Source organism: Macaca thibetana, chromosome X, assembly GCF_024542745.1.
Source record: "Macaca thibetana thibetana isolate TM-01 chromosome X, ASM2454274v1, whole genome shotgun sequence".
Classification (NCBI taxonomy): Eukaryota; Metazoa; Chordata; class Mammalia; order Primates; family Cercopithecidae; genus Macaca; species Macaca thibetana.
This window is the reverse complement of record NC_065598.1, coordinates 9,590,468-9,607,708: the sequence shown is the minus strand read 5'-3', so window position 1 is coordinate 9,607,708 and position 17,241 is coordinate 9,590,468. Positions and strand designations below refer to the sequence as shown.

Below are 17,241 nucleotides of genomic sequence, written 5' to 3'. Positions count from 1 at the left end.
TATGTATGTGTATGTTTATCACTGTTATTTACAATAGCCAACATTTGAAGATGAGCAGCATGTTATAAAATATAGTGGTTGAGTAAACTATTAGATGAGACATTACAAGATAGCAGATTATACAGCAACATGGAATATTTTAATTTTAAAAATGCTAAATGCAAAATTGAACCCACATTATGATTAGAAGTGGCATGAAAAAAAAACTGTAGGGAAAAAAGATCAGGATAAAAACATGAAAATACACTACTGGCTGCAGTGGATTCCTGTTTTGTTCTCGACTTTCCATGGGTTTTAAAGACTCATGGGGCTGGACGCAGGGGCTCACGCCTGTAATCCCAGCACTTTGGGAGGCCGAGGCAGGTGAATCATTTGAGGTCAGGAGTTTGAGATCAGCCTGGGCAACATGGCAAAACCCAGTCTACTAAAATTTAAAAATTAGCCGGGCATGGTAGCACGCATCTGTAATCCCAGCTACTCGGGAGGTTGAAGCATGAGACTTGTTTGAGCCCAGGGGGCAGAGGGTGCAGTGAGATGAGATCGCGCCACTGCACTCCAGCCTGGGTGACAGAGTGAGACTGTCTCAAAAGAAAAACAAAAACAGACTCACTGTACTTTCTACCATGCCAAAGGCACGACAGTAAGGAGGAAGCAGGACTAAGGGGCCAGTCTTGCTGCGCCTCTGCCATACCTAAAGGTCTGCACTTGGATGGGCTCTTTGTGGCTCTGCCCACGCAGCTGGTAGATCTCCTTGGAGGCCTTCTTCAGCATCTTCTCAGCTGCCTGCTCATGACGGTAGTCAAGTTTGGTCTGTCTTGTCTGGAACAGCAACATTGGACCAACAAGGTGATTTTATTGATTTTTTTTTTTTTTTTTTTTTTAAGGAAGAATGAGTAAGTCACTGCCAGCCCTGCAGCCCAGAAGAACCAACCACAGTCAGTGAGGTGCGACCCAGGAGGGACTAAGGACTACCTCACCCACACTCTCCCCAACCCCCCAAGGAATTCCTCCTAGGAGACAGAGGCCAGGGGTGGCTGGAGTCAGGCCTGACAACTAGGGACCCAGAATGTTCCCCCACAAGGTGGAGAGGGCCCGTGACCCTTCCTCCAGCACCCGCAGCCTCCAGATGGACGCAGGAGCCACACAGACGCCATCCTCGCAGGCCACAGAGGGAGAAGGGGCTCCGAGAGCCCAGTGGTGGGGCACTTCAGGGACCACCTCCATGTCTGGGAGGCTCCCTTCACAGCCTGGAGCAGGGAGCAGTGAGGTGCAGGCGGGAGCTGACCACAGGGGACCCCACCTGCCGCTCGGCCTCCCGCAGCAGGCCACGGAGCCGCTCGTCCCGAAGCACCCAGGGTGGGAGGTCGGTCTGGCCGCGGAGCTGGGCGTCCTCCAACCGCTGCCGCAGCTCACGGAGGGCACAGAGCTCCTCATTCAGCTGCCTCTGCCGTGTTCTTGACGCCTGGAGATCCAGCTCCAAGTCCAGGGAGGTGCGGGCCATGAGCTCAGCCAGGGAAGACCTGCATGACTGCAAGAGACACCAGCTGTGAGCCCTCACTCAGGCCTTCTAGAAGGTTCTTCCACAATAGGAGACAAGTCAGGCACATGTATTTCTCTAAGCACGCCCAAGGTTAAAAAACACAGATGTGGGCAAGAGTAATGTAAACCTCTAGTTCAGCATCAAGGTTAGTAACGGCAAATTGTTTTTCTTTAATGATGACCTATGTATTGGCAGAAGCGTGCAGCAACAGATGCTCTTACATGGGGCTGGCAGGATCAAAAAAGGGCACAATCTTTCTGAAGGGCCATTTGAGAATATATATATGTCTAAAGCAAACTTGCATCTGAAAGGCATAACTGTTGACATGCAAAAGTGGTCCCATTAAGGTTTATGACAGAAAAAAACCGTAAGTCTATAACAGCAGGAAACATTAAATAAATTACAAGGCCAGTATAAAATGTAGCCATTGTAACAAGTTGAAAAAATATATGGACATGGAAAAATCTTAATGATCCACTGTACAACGGGAAAGAAAGTATGTTATGAACCACATGAGCACTTGTTGTTTAAAAGAAAAAGTATACACACACCCACGCAAACACGCAGACACACACGTGCAAGCTTTCCAAAGCTTCCTCCCCATATAAGCCTCAAGTAAGCAAACATACCTATGTTCAGGAAAGCCCGACAGGGAAAAGACTTGTCTGCCGAACTGTACTTCCCATCCAACGGGAAACAGAACCCTGAGAGAGCAGTCACCGCAGCAAAACCACAAATCCATTTGCCAATCACCATGGGTCAGTGGCCTGAGTCACGGCATGCTTTCTACACACAAAACACTATTTTGCACATGCACAGAATTTAAATGCAAATATGGGTTGTAACTTAATATAAATTATTTAAAAGCACTGCTGAATTCCCAGCAGAGCTTCATGGTTCTCAACCAGGAGAATCTGGTCCCCCGGAGGACAGCTGGCAATGTCTGTGGACATTTTGGGTGTCACAACTGCTGTGTGTGTGATGGGGTGTTACTGGCATCTGGTGGGTGGAGCCCAGGGACGCTGCTCAACATCCTATAGTGCACGGGGCAGCCCCTACAGCAAAGAATGAGCCTGTCTGAAATGCCAGCAGCGGTGCTGCTGTGAGACACTTCTACAGCCAAATTATGCACTTTGCTTTTGTTTTTTGGTTTTTTTTTTTTTGAGATGGAGTCTTGCTCTGTCTCCCAGGTTGGAGTGCAGTGGCGTGATCTAAGCTCACTGCAACCTCCGCCCTCCCGGGTTCATGCAATTCTCCTGCCTCAGCCTTCTGAGTAGCTGAGATTACAGGCACGTGCTGCCATGCCTGGCTAATTTTCGTATTTTTAGTAGAGACAGGGTTTCACCATTTTGGACAGGCTGGTCTCGAACTCCTGACCTCAGGTGATCCGCCCGCCTCAGCCTCCCAAAGTGCTGGGATTATAGGCGTGAGCCTCTGCGCCTGGCCCAAATTATAAACTTTCTTTTTCTTCCCAGTCAGCAGCCACTCTTCTACGTGGTAGAGCACAACTGCCACATGGAAATCAGGGGTTTTTTGTGTTTCCGTCTCTCTTCCTCTCTACACACACAAACACACACACACACTATATATATATATATATTTTCAAACGATCCCTGCCCAGAAAGGTAATACGTTGAAAAACTCAACTTTTCTAAACTATATATATTCTCCTGTCAAAAAAAGAGAAAAGAGCCTATTATATAGAAATGGTTATTTATTATACTGAAGAATGTAAAGATCATGGATTATCTGAAACCATGATACTATCTTAAGAAATATTAGCAACATTATGACATTACATCTGTTAAGTAAACAAGAAATACAAATACTACCTTTTCATTTACATGACCTTAAATATTACCTTTTAAGGCTTGTAAAAATCACTCGCAGGGCAAGCACAGATTCCATATTTGTTTACAGGACACACACCTGCTTATAGCGAAGGGTTCGTCTTTCCAAAGTGTTTCGGATAAAGGGGGACTTCCGGGGCAGCGTTGAACTGTCGCTGTCACTACGATAAAGCTGTACCAAAAAGAATGATGTTCAGAAACAATTTCTCAGCAACGCACAGTTCATTCTCTGTGTGTACTCAGAGTCTCAGAATGGATTATTTTCATCCTCTTCACAGGCCCTCAAGTGCACTTATGATTATTGGTGCTTGGAGGTCTTTGGGTTTCAATTTAAACAAGAGTTTCTGCTAAAATGAAAAAACAAAACAAAACAAAAACAAGCAAATGAAACCCTCCCCCAGTTTCCAGGCTAACTGAGCCAACAAAATCTCCATGTGATCCATACCAATGCCATTTCGTGCCCTATACGGTCCCCACGAAGGCCAGCACTGCCCTCAGCATGGTTCACTTTTCCTCAGTCTTTCTCACGTGCTGTATTTGTGGCTTTGGCAATAGCTGGGGAAAATGACTTCCAAAAGAGACTCACTCCTGGTAGTAGCACAAGCCAACATTGCCAACTGCAGCTGTGCTCATCAAAGGACAGGGTGTACTTTTAAACAAGAAAGTAAAGAATGTCATCTTTATGGGAGTCAAGTCATTACAGCCTTCATTTGGTGGCAGGGTGTCACCTCAGGATCAGTGTGACTCTGAGAAATCCAACATCCCTGCCTTCATGGCCTTATTTTCCACGCCAGTAAACCTACTCAGGAAGTGCAACGGCCTGGCAGCACACCTGCACGGCATTCATACAAACATACAGAATAGCGAAGCATCCAGAAGCATTGCCAGTAAGTACAGCTGTTACGCAGGCACACAGAGCTTTTCCTCTGGGTAAGCAAAGCACTACCCGCTTGCACCCTTCCCCCCTCAATAAGCAGCCCCTCCAGCCGGCACGTTGGTGACTTGGCAGGAGCCTGGAACAAGGAGGACAGTGAGTGTGGCCTTCCATCTAGAATGTCCAGCCAAGCGCTTGAGCATCAGCCTCCATGGGGCTGAAGCATGACGAGTGGGAGGGCCCAGACTGGACCCGGCACCATCCGGGGCAGTTGCCAGCAGGGACACTTTGGACCAATGGGACAACAGCGGCAGGTCTCACCAACATGGCTGAGAGGGCGTTTTGGCCACCTAGGCCCCCTCCCACAGTGTTTGCAACATCTCCTTTGAGGGTCTCAGGTCCTTCCCTCTCCGAAGATCTGCCTTGGCTCTGCCCTCATGGAGCCAGCGCCTCCAGGGCAGACGCCTTCTTCAACAGCCTCAATTCAGAGGTGCAGGAAGGGTCATGGTTCTCAACCAAACGGCCCCTCCAGGTCACTGTGTCATGAGCCACCATCCTTAAAAGCCCTTTCTGTACAAGTCCATGCTGGCACTATTACTCTGTTCTACCTTCATTGACCACACTGGCTCGAGTCTTCCCTCCACCCACCTTGGGGTTCTCAGCCTTGTGTGACATGCTAGAAGCATCTGGGTGCTTCCGGAAGTTCTGATGCCCAGGCCTTACCTGTGACCAATGGCAAATCTCTGGGGTGCTATGTGGGTACCAGGATCTGTTGAATTCCCCCCCTCCCCGTGATTTGACTGCAAGGCGCAGCCATGGCTGAGAACTGCTGAGTGTCTCCCACTCATCCGCAGGTTGGAAATTTACATGTGGGTAAGTGAGAACCCACTGTCCTTCTGCCAGGACCACCCACCCTCTGACCCAGAGACCTGGCTGCCCCACAGGGCTCCAAGCCACTCAGGTTCCCGGCTCCTCCAGCTCAACCCATTCAAGAGAACCCCGGCTTCCACTTGTTCTTTACGCTGAGGTAGAAATGATTCGCTCTGCTTGTTGCCCACAGGTCAGTACATACACAACACTGAAAACTGGGGGAAGGGATGAATTTGAATCCTGAACAAATCCAGAGTTAGATAAGCATGGTAAGGCATGTGGGGAGATCACAGCACTGATGTCATCACCGCGTACCTGTAAAGTTCGCAGTGCATGGATTGGTATCATTGGTGCAAATACATATGCCTCTCAGTATAAACAGCAGGAAAAAAAAAAAAAAAAAAAAATCACAAAGGGGACGGAAGAGAAAACATTCCAGACAGGTGACAAAGGAATTCCAACTTACTCTGCAAACATACTGGCTTCGTGCTCCAGGCGAGAAGGTCTGGGAACGGACAATCGTGCCACTCCGAACAAAAGGTGACCCTCGGGCCCGGCGGCTGGACCGCTCCTTCAGGAGGCTGGCTGCTTCTTCCGGAAAGAGATCTTCTGTGTTGGTTTCCTTATCAACCTAGGGAGTGTTTCACTCGTGACCATGGCTTCTTTCATAACGTGAGCAATAAACTTACAGGAACAACCATGTCTTTCACTTCTCCATTCAGGATTTAGCTGGAGTTTCACACGTGGCATGTCCACAATGGAAAGGCTGATATCCCCCCAACCCCACCCCAGCCCCTCCTCTCACAGGGATCTCAACTTTCCATTTGTTCATGCGAAGAATATTAGGGTCATCCCGGACTCCTGATCTCTTTTGCACACCCCATATCTGGTCCAAGAGCGATCCCTGCTGGCTCTGTGTTCAACATCAAGTGGTTTTTTTGTTTGTTTGTTTGTTTGTTTTTGAGACGGAGTCTTGCTCTGTCGCCCAGGCTGGAGTGCAGTGGCCGGATCTCAGCTCACTGCAAGCTCTGCCTCCCAGATTCACGCCATTCTCCTGCCTCAGCCTCCCAAGTAGCTGGGACTACAGGCGCCCGCCACCTCGCCCGGCTAGTTTTTTGTATTTTTTAGTAGAGACGGGGTTTCATTGTGTTAGCCAGGATGGTCTCGATCTCCTGACCTCGTGATCCACCCGTCTCGGCCTCCCAAAGTGCTGGGATTACAGGCTTGAGCCACCGCGCCCGGCCATCAAGTGGGTTTTGAGTGCTTGTCAGCAACCCTTCACCTGAGTCGCCATCATCTCATGCCCAGATGAGTGCAGTAGATGCCTCAGTGATCTTCCCAATTCCACAACTCTCTGCCCTTCGATCTATTCTCAACATGGCAACCAGGGACATGCCAGGAAAACTGACTAGGCCAAAGGTGGAAACATCCCAAATGTCCATTGACAGATCAATGGATCAACAAAATGTGGTCTTTTCCACACAAGGAAATAGTATTCAGCCATAAAAACCAATGGAGTTTTTATACATGCTAAAATGTAAATAAACCTTGAAAATATTGTGCTGAGTGAAAGAAACCATGCACCAAAGGCCACATAGTATATGATTCCACTTCTGGAAACATCCAGAAGAGGTAAATCCATAACCAGAAAGCAGATTTTGGTAGCTGCAGGTGGCTGGGGGAAGGGGGAATGGGAGTGACTGCTCAATGGGGACGGGTTTTACTCTGGGGCGATGTTTCCATCAGGAAACTAAATAGAGGTGGCGGGTGAGCAACACTGTGGACCAAATGCCACTGACGCATACACTTTAAAATGCTTCCCTTTATGTGAACTTCAAATCAATAAATTTTAGAAAACACTAACGAAAAAGCTTCAGTCAGATCATGTGGCCACTGAGCTCAAAACCCACCAGCTTCTCATGCCCTTAGAGAAAAGGCAGGGTCCTGAGTGGGCCCTGCACGATCTGGCCACTTCACTCCCTTCATCCTCAGTACCACCCCACAACACACACCAGCTGCTCCCACACCTGACACAAAAAATTGTGGGGAAAAAACCACACAACAAAATTTACCATATTAACCATTTGTACAGGCACAGTTCAGTGGCGTCTATTCACATTGTTGTGCAACAGATCTCCAGAACTTGTTTATCTTGTGAAGCTGAAACTCTGCCCTCTCCACTAAACAACAACTCCCCATTCCCATTCCTGAGACAGAGGAGAGACCCCATTTTAGGGGCCTGCAGACCTCTCGAGCATGGACATAAAGGAAAATCCATTTCTTTCAAAGGAAATTCCAGGTACCTTGCTATCCCTGAGATGTAAGTAAGTAACTTGATAAGCAAGAAGGTAATAGTAGCCTAAAACAATAGCCAAGCAAGTTAGAGTCTGGGGATGTTTGGTTCCCTAGAGAAACTAAAGACATCTTGGCCAGGCGTGGTGGCTCACACCCGTAATCCCACCAGTTTGGGAGACCAAGACAGGTGGATCACTTGAGGCCAGGGGTTTGAGACCAGCCTGGCCAACATGATGAAACTCCATCTCTACTACAAAAAAAAAAAAAAAGTCAGCTGGGCAGGGCGATGGGCGCCAGTAATCCCAGCTACTTGGGAGGCTGAGCCATAAGAATTGCTTGAACCCAAGAGGCGGAGGTTGTAGTGAGCTGAGATCACGCCACTGCACTGCAGCCTGGGGGACAGAGTGAGACTCCATCTCAAAAAAGAAAAGAAAGAAGAGAAGAGAAGAGAGGAGAGAAGAGAGAAAAGAGAAGAAAAGAAAAGAAAAAAGAGAAACCAAAGACATGTTAACCTATGTGCCTGATTGTCTTTCAGAAACCCAGACCCCCACCAAAGGGACCTGCTGGCACAGAACTCACATAAGGTGGAGCTAAGGCCTGTAGTCTGACCCTTGCTCTTTATTCTGAATCTCTTCCTGAGAGGTCTGCAGGGAGTCACACCCACAAGTCAGAGCTAACTATCTTTTCTGCTGACCCCAAATTTTCAGACAAAGCTTTGCCTCCTGAACCAATTGCAATCAGAAAATCTTTGAATCCACCTACATCCTGTAAGCCCCCACATCAAGATATGCTATCCTTCTAGGCCAAAAGCAATGTGTAACCTCCATAGATTGGTTTAGGATTTTGCCTGTGACTTCTGCTTTCCTGAAATTTACCTCTGCCTTTAAAAACCCTTCCCTGCAAGGCATTAGAAGGCCGGGTCTTAAGTGTGAGCTGCCCAAATCTCCTTGCTTGGCGCCTGCAAATAAACACCCTCTTTCTACCCCTGCAAAACACCTTCGTGCAGACACGTGGTTTTACTGCACCAGGCGAACGGACCCCAGCTCCGTTCTACAGCCCTACACCCCATCCAAGCTCCTGGCAGCCACCATTCTGCTTTTCGGCCCTGTGAATTTCACTACTCCAGGAACCTCATGATGGTATTTGTCTTTTTGTGCTTTTCTAACCAGCCACCAGTCAATTCATTAGCACCTAAAAAGATTTTCTTTCAGATTCTAAGGATTTTAGGAGTTGTATGCCAGGAGACATGCAACTCAAAGAGTTGAAGACTAAATAAATATTCACACTGGCTTATTCACTCAGCATGAGTCCTCAAAGCTCATCCACGTTGCAGCATGACAGAATTTCCTTCCATTTTAAGGTTGATTAATATTCTATTGCATGGATAGACCACGTTTTCTTTATCCACTCATCCATGATGGACACTTTAGTTGCTTCCACCTCTTGGCTACTGTGAATGCTGCTGCTGCTACGAACATGCGTGTGCACATTATTTCTTCAAGATCCTTTCAATTCTTCTAGATATACACCCAGATATACCCAGAAGCGGGACTGCGGGATCCTATGGTGGTTCTATTTTTAATGTTTTGAAGAACCACCATACTGTTTTCCATAGCAGTTGTACCCTTTTATCATCCTGACATTTTCTAAAACTGCAAACCTCTCTACAGGTGTCCGCCCGCTTCCCTGCCATTGCATTCTCCAGAAGCCCCCTTGCTCTCGGTGACAGGAGCGTACGCTAGCGATGTCTCCTCTGGCGTCTCCCTCTCGAGGGTGGGAGTTTGTTTGCTTTTTTTTTCTTTTCCTATTCACCCACTATACTAATGTTGTATCTGTGATGCCCACACAGAAAGGGAGAATGCAAATGTGGTGAAGAACTAACAACTGTGGGATCTAGGTGAGGTGTATAGGTATTTGTTGCATTATTCTAGCAACTTCTCCACAGATTTCGCTTTTTCAAAACTAAAAGTTGAGGGAAGGGGAAACACCAAATAACCCTCCCACGGCCACTCACCCTGGCTTGGGCTGCTGCTTTTTGAGATCTCAGAAAGTTGGACAAGGGCCATGACCAGCAACCTGGTCCAAAACAACAACTAGGAACCTGCTGTGGGTTACAGCTTGGGAAGCTGCCAGGGGCAGATTTCACTTTGTGCTTCTGGGTGAGAGCAGGGGCGTGAGGGTGATAAAATACTTTTGTGAGCTGAACAGTGGGGAAACCAAGTTTCGAAACAGCATTGACAGTGTCTTCCCTGACTTCACAGGCGCTGTAAACATGAGACTTCTCCCCTAAAGACAGGGTGACTGTACAGCTAGAGGCAGATGAGCAGAAGGGGCAAAAGGACAGCACTATTCTACATTTCACAAAAGGGGAAGAGGAACTACAAATGTCCAAAACCTGTGGGACTCATGAACCCCCCAGAGCCTCGTTTGTCCCTGAAGGTGGGAATGGATTAGCTGTGCCTATTCAAGCCCTTTACAGATCTGAGGCCATTCACTTCTTTTCCTCAGCTCACAGTAAACCCAGCCTTAGCTGTGGCCCTCAAATCCAACAGCAGTGTCCATCCTATACCACGACATTCTCCTGTGCCCAACACCCGGGCCACTGGGTGTGTGTGCAGGTCAGCCATGTGGCTCTCCTCCCCAGGAGCCCCGGCTCTGCTTGCCTTTGGTGCATCTTCCCCCATACCCTCACACTTCCCACGAAGAATTTGGGGGCACACAGCCTCTCCTTCCAGGGCAGTACATATGGCAAAATGTTGGGGGTGAGGGGCTCCGGAAAATCCCCTATGTTTTCTACTTACCTTAAGAGGTGAGGGCTGAAATTTCTCTGGGCTGTAAGGCCCTGCCTGAGCAGCAAATGGGTGGCCCAGGATGGAGTCGATACCCACGCAACAGGGCTCTGGGTACGGAGGGCTGGTCTGGGTGCAGTTGCTACAGCCGCTATCCACCGAGTCTGCTTGCCAACTCCTGAAGGCGGACATGGCAGAAGCCCAAATGGTCACCAAACAGGATGTATTTCATGCTACTCTCAGAGCACAGTAGTAGAGGTAATGCAATAAAACCTATTTCTTTCCAATGATTGAAGACTGTTGCGTCTCTCATAAAGTAAAAGGGTGCTTCTGTCTTCCAGGGAAGATGGCTCTTGAAGGACTTTCCTTAAGAGGGGCTTTCTCTATCACCAGTGGCAGCCACTGAAGATTCCAGAAAACTGCACCACTCAGCCCCAAACCCCTCCCAACTCCTGTCCATCCCTGAACACAACACCTTCCCCTCTGCATGCACTATCGTTCCCCAAAATAAACTCCTCTGTAAACTAAGCTCAGGGAAAGCCATCGGGAAGCAGCAGGAAGCCCTGGAAAGATGGTGCACTTTATAGAAAAATGTGGAAGTACAGCAATATGTACAGCACCTCCAGAGACGACGAACACAAGCCAGGGCACCAGAGGCGCCCCTTCACCGGAATCATTCATCTATCACATGCAGGTCTCCGCGGGGCCAAGGATTCACCAACAGGTGAAGCAGAAAGGGACACCGCATGACCTCCTTTGTAGGAAGTGTCCAGACCGGCAGGTCCATAGACACAGAGGGCAGATTTGTAGTTGCAGGGAATCAGAGGGGAACCTGGGAGCGCATTTGGCTAGGGATAGGCAGAGAGGGTGTGATGAAAATAAAATGCTGTAAAATTGACTGTGCCCATTCAGTCCTAAAAACCACCTAACTGTGCACTTTAAATGGGTGAACTGTATGGGAGGTAGACTGTATCTCAATAAAGGTGTTAAAAAAGAAAAAAATCCAACAGCTTTAAGGGACCTTACTGTATCCAATCCTGGGAGAGGGCAGTACTTCAACAGCCCCACTCTTGACGAGAAACTCCAGGACAGACAGAAGGAAAAGGTGAAAAGCACACGTGAGAGTCAGGAGAGAGAGTTCAGGGAGCTGCCCTCATCCAGACCAGCACTCAATTCCCTCCAGAATCAACTTCTGGGCAGTGGTGCCTAACGATTGCCCAGCACCTTCTATGGAGGCATGGCTGAGGAAAGCAAGTGCATCTCAGGGACAGCTACGCTGCCTGGCACACTGGCTGTCTCCCCAGAGAAAATGTGCTTCCCACGACAGTTTTCACGAGCCTTCTGACCACGGGGCACCCATGCTCCTTTCCAGGGAGGGCACGAGCCGGAGCCTGCCCGCTGAACTAGCGCTTACCGTTCAGATACAGCCTCGGTCTGCTCCTCCTTGCGCTCCATCTCCAGGACCTCCTCCTCCGTGTACTCCAGCTTGGCCCGCTCCTCGGCCAGCTCCCTCTCCACCGCCTGCAGCTGTGCCGTGGTTCTGGCCAGGAGCACTGTCACCGCATCCTGCAGGAGGAGGGGGTGCGTGAGGACAGTTCAGGCCAGCAGACCCTGCGTACACAGCAGGTGTCCACATGGCACAGGTAGGAGGCCACTCTGCTGTCCTTCCGTGAGAAGAAACTCACCCTAGCTAGGTCTGTGGTGGAGGCATTCATGTAGCCTTTTTCTGCAGCTCTGAGGGCTCCTATTTAAAAGTAGCCAGTGTACCACCCATGTACCACCCATGACCATGTGTACCATGAACACGTTTGCATTAAAAAGAAATTCTCATGCAATGGCCGTATGGAAACTACTCCTTTACCTCACTATACTGACTCACATCTACAAAGACACTTCTAAGAAATGACTTCCCGAAGACAAAGTCAGTCTCAGGGTCATGAAGGCAGCAGCGATCAGCTCCTTAGAGCAGGCCCAAGTACCGTTTTGCCGGAGATGGAGGTGGTGTGTGCAGGATCCCGGGCGGAGCTCTCTCCCGCACACCCAGGCTCCCGCGTCCTCGACGGCTCAGAGCTGGTGAACACCTGGACGGAATGCCAGCGCAGCTGCATCTCACTCAAACTGTCATAGTCAGCCAGGTTAATCTGAGCAATGCCCTGCAGGGGTATTAAAGAAACGTCAGAACAGGCACTGAATGGTTTCACCATAATGACTAGAGTCCTTTAAAATATTCAGTTAAGGCAGGGCAGGTGGCTCATGCCTGTAATTCCAGGCATGGGATTTGGGAGGCCGAGGTGGGAGGATTGTTTGAGCCCAGGAGTTCGAGACCAGCCTGGGCAAAAGAGCAAGACTCGCCTCTACAAAAAATTTAAAAATCAGCCAGGCATGATGATGTACAACTGTGGCCCCATCTACTTAGGAGGCTGCGGTGAGCTGAAATCATACCACTGCATTCCAGCCTGGGCAACAGAGACCCGGTCTCAAAAAAATTCACTTCACCCTTCAATCTTTGTGTGTGTGTGTGTGTGTGTGTGTGTGTGTGTGTGTGTGTGTGTGAGAGAGAGAGAGAGAGACAGAGAGAGAGATGGAGTCTCGCCCTGTTGCCCAGGCTGCAGGACAGTGGTGCGATCTCAGCTCACTGCAACCTCCACCTCCCTGGTTCAACAGATTTCCCCGCCTCAGCCTCCCGAGTAGTTAGGATTATAAGTCTGTGCCACCACACCCGGCTATTTTTTGTATTTGTAGTAGAGACGGGGTTACTTAAAGGACTGCAGCACAATGAAAGCAACTGCAGAGGAGTCTAATGGGTGGCTCCCTGGTCGTCTGTTCCACCCAATCAGGAAGTGCTGGGAAGGGAACAGACAGGGCAAAGAATGGGCAACCCGGAGTTCTGGGCCAGGCTCACAGCTCTACTGCCCTGATGAGGCAGATTTGCTGAGGAATTTCTGAAATAAGAAACGACTGCTGAACTCTACATGCCCTAATTGTGCCGCTGAGGGGAGAGGACCAAGGGAGAACACTCCGGCCATGGAAGGAATCCACCCTGGCTTCCAACCCTGGCATGGGCCCTGGATGGCTGGAATACTGAGGACAAACTGCGGATTCTCCTGAGGCCTCGTCCCAGGGTTGCCAGGTAACATGCAGGGCACCCCGGTGAATCTGCACTTCAAATAAACAACACAGGGTTTCCCTGTGAGTCTTAAACACCGCATGGGAAATACTTACGCTTTAAAGAACATCCATAATTTACTTGAAATTTGAATTTAGCTGACTGTCTTGTATTTTAATTTGCTAAATCTGTCAACCCTACTTTGTTCCCTGGACTGAAGATGGGGCTGACGCAAAGGCATCCCACAGGGTTTGTGAGTACTAGCTGAGAGGACGCATTTAAAGTACAACGTACTTGACAAGATCACTGGTTGGATCATCCCTGTTTGTATTTCCAGCCGCAGAAATACTTAAGAAGATCACAACTTCTAAGCAACCCACCACGGGAGAAAGGAAGGATGGCAGAGGGGAAAGGAGTGAGGGAACCAGAGACGGAGGCAGAAGAGAGAGAGGGAGGCCAAAAGGCAAAGACAGACAAAAACTAAGAAATTATCACAAAAGAGTACAAGAGAAAGAAGGGAAAGAAAGATACACACACAAAAAAGACCGGCTGACTGAAACACAAAGGAAGGAAGGAGGCCGGGGGCGGGCGGAGCGCCTGGCGCCATACCAGCAGTTCTTCCTGCAGCTGCGGAGTCACCGAACACACGTATAACTGAAGTGACTTCAGTGTCAATGCGCTGGAGTGCACGGGGATTCTGAACACTTCATTGAACACCAGCGGCACCTGGAACTCCAGAGCCTTGGAGCAGTAAGTGTTGGGCGTGCCCAAGTCCAGTGGTGGCAAATAGACGCGGATGTGGCTGCAAATAGAATGGGGGAGGGAAGAGCACGTGCAGGCGGCGCTCACAGATGCCTCGGGCCCAGAGCAGGCACGACCTACACGATGCGCGCAGAGCCCCCACCTGTAGCTACAGTCTCAGAGTCCTTTGCAAAAAGTTCCTTTCTCAACTAAGCATAGACCGATGTACCCCAGGGATAGGGGAAGTCCCCCACAAGGAGGATGCCTTCCAAGCCAGGACTGAAGCAGTGGACGCTTCCAGGCCCTGCTGCTCCCCATCTTTTTGGGAATTGCCCCTCAGCTCTTTCTGCACGGCTCCCCCATTGCTTTCTCAGTCCATCACCCATGGGGTAGCCCGTGTTTCCCACCCTCCCTGCCCCAAGTCTGGCACATGGGAGGGGCTGAGCCATCTGTGAGCACTGCAGAGGTCACTGGGGTGGCCAAACCCCAGCCAAGCCCCCAGCTGCTCACACTCAGGGGTCCTAAGGCCTTTAGAACACTCGCCAAAGGGGGCCCACCCTGTGCCCTGAACAGACCATTACAGGCATGGTCACCTGCTTGGGTAAGTGGGACCCTCCATCAGGCCCCCATCTGGAGCCATGGAGCTCAGAGAGGCAGCGGCCCCACGACTGAGGCCAAAGGCACTAGCTGCTCCCGACGCCTATTTTCTCCTCCCCGCTCCGTCAAGGACGCCCTGGTCCCAGCCAGAGGTCTCTCAAGATCACAGAGAAGAGCACGACAGCATCAGCAACCCCGTCCCCAGCACCAGGAGAATGCAAAAGGCTCCTCTGCGCCAACACGGCACACACTAGCTGGGCACTGGCACCAGCACCTGCACCGGCCTGAAATCATTCACTAGATTCTTCTGAAGACTTTACACCTCAGACAGACACTTCCTGGTGCTTTCCTGGAAATTCAGGCTCCCAAACTGTCTTTTCCCTCCTCAGCCATGTGGCCAGCTGGCCAGCGCCCTGGGGCCTGGCTTACACTTTGCAGTCTTCCTTCACCGCCAGCCCCGCTGGGTTCTTCAGCTGCAGCACGTGCACGAGGAGACACTCGTTGCCGCTGTCGCGCCTAGGAAACCAGACGTGAGTCACGGACGGCAGGTGCCTCCCAGTGAAACCATCCTTCTGACTCAACCGCAGCAGTGGCCATCTACTGCCTGGGGTTCTGCCCCACCCTATCCCCAGGGCACATCTGCACCTAGTGGGTAAAGCCCAGGTACAGCACAGTCCCCGCAACAAACAATGACCAAATGCCAACCATGCTGGGTGGAGGAGCCCTGGACTGCAGTGAAAAGAGTGAGCAAAGGAAATGGCTGGGACCCAAACACCTGTCTCCCTCAGGGGCACCTCGCAGCCACTGCCTTTATTGACACTCTAATTAGAAACCAAGAATTGTTGTCCTGCCAACCAGCAGATTACTTCCTTGAGGGTGAGAGAGGGAGCCTGCTACCCGCGCTGCAGTGAGCAGAATCAAGCCCCGGCAGGCACAGGCACAACCGTCCCCGAAGGCCGCACTCTGCCAGAGCCCCCGGCTTCAGGAAGTGGCGGCTCCCAGCTGTGCATCTCCGTGTTGGAAGACAACAGTGGAGCCACCTTTCCCCGTCACTCCTTCCTGCCACCTCTGTCCCCTCACCTGAGACCTGGGGTAACAAAGGTCCCTCCAGCCCTGTGTGTGCAGGTGGGAGCCATGGGGTGGACCCGGTCTCCAGCCCAGCCTGAGGGGCAACAGGCTAGGGTCTGTACTCACAGGAGTCCCACGTGGATCTGGGGGTCTCCGTTACTGGCCGTGTCTCCGTAGGCAGGCTCCTCGGCATCTTCGTTCCTGAACACAGGGGTAAATGCAACCAACTTCATTCCAGAGGGAACCGATCGCTACAGATTCTGCAGAAGCTCTCTCATGCTAAAAGAGGGCTTTATTAAGTTGTGACGTAAGTCAATGAGGTCATAATGTGTCTGAAGGAACAGGGCAGGCCCCCAGAATCCATGAGGCATCTTACTGGGTACCTGCCTACAAACTGCTGGGTTTTTTGTTGTTGTTGTTTTATTTTGTTTTGTTTCTGAGACAGAGTCTGGCTCTGTGGCCCAGGCTGGAGTGCACTGGCGCAATCTCGGCTCATTGCAACCTCCACCTGCTGGGCTCAAGCAATTCTCCTGCCTCAGCCTCCCCAGTAGCTGGGATTACAGGCACCCGCCACCACGCCCAGCTAATTTTTGTATTTTTAGTAGAGGCAGGGCTTCACCATGTTGGCCAGGCTGGTCTTGAACTTCTGACCTCAGGTGATCCGCCCACCTCAGCCTCCCAAAGTGCTGGGATTAAAGGCGTGAGCCACTGTGCCCAGCCTATTTCTTTTTTATGTTGTTCTTGTTTTAGGAAAATAACTTTGCAGCTGGGCATGATGGCTCATGTCTGTAATCCCAGCACTTTGGGAGGCTGAGGCGGGTGGATCACTTGAAGCCAGGAGTTCAAGACCAGCCTGGCCAACATGGTGAAACCCTGTCTCTATTAAAAATACAAAAATTAGCCAAGTGTGGAGGAGTAGATCTATAATCCCAACACTTCGGGGAGGCAGAGGCGGGCCAATCACTTGAGCTCAGGAGTTCAAGACCAGCCTGGGCAACATGATGAAACCCCATCTCTACTAAAAATACAAAAATTAGCCAGGCACGGTGGTGTATGCCTGTAATCCCAGATACCTGTGGGGCTGAAGTGGGAGAATTGCTTGAGCCCAGGAGTTGGAGGCTGCAGTGAGCTATGATTGCACCACTGCACTCCAGCCTGGGCAACAGCAAGAGCCTGTCTCAAGCAAACAAACAAACAACAAATAAAAGAAGAAAGTAACTTTGCACACCTTTCAAAACCACATGTGATACTTGGGGAAATGTTCAAAAATTAACTTTAAGTGAACTGTCTTCTAGATACTGGAGACTTAAATTGTATGAAAAAATAATGACATCAAAGATGCCCGATCAAAATAAAGCATGGAATTCCAAAAGGTGCTGTGTCATTGTGAAACCATTCCTATAGCTAAGAAAACAAGAAGGGAGGGAGGGAGGAAATTCATTTCTAATGAATGAATGTTCTTTCCGGCAAAGCAGGGCTCTCCCATACACTGATTCTCCTTTTTGAGCTCC

At 50.0% G+C, this 17,241-nt stretch overlaps 2 protein-coding genes across 2 annotated transcripts in view; both read right to left on the bottom strand.

Annotated features, from left to right (window-relative positions):
* CLCN4 (chloride voltage-gated channel 4) overlaps nt 1–17,241 on the bottom strand; it is a 508,359-nt gene that overhangs the window by 97,481 nt on the left and 393,637 nt on the right. The gene's annotated exons all lie outside the window — the stretch shown is intronic.
* Nucleotides 1–17,241, bottom strand: part of WWC3 (WWC family member 3) — a 128,824-nt gene that overhangs the window by 4,243 nt on the left and 107,340 nt on the right. Inside the window, exons 13-22 of the mRNA XM_050776579.1 lie at nt 15,857–15,931; nt 15,092–15,178; nt 13,934–14,126; nt 12,198–12,371; nt 11,633–11,784; nt 10,231–10,396; nt 5,601–5,765; nt 3,470–3,562; nt 1,301–1,528; nt 692–819 (exon numbers count right to left, since the gene is read on the bottom strand). Of these exons, the coding sequence (XP_050632536.1) occupies nt 692–819; nt 1,301–1,528; nt 3,470–3,562; nt 5,601–5,765; nt 10,231–10,396; nt 11,633–11,784; nt 12,198–12,371; nt 13,934–14,126; nt 15,092–15,178; nt 15,857–15,931 (1,461 nt within the window). The remainder of the gene's footprint in view (nt 1–691; nt 820–1,300; nt 1,529–3,469; nt 3,563–5,600; nt 5,766–10,230; nt 10,397–11,632; nt 11,785–12,197; nt 12,372–13,933; nt 14,127–15,091; nt 15,179–15,856; nt 15,932–17,241) is intronic.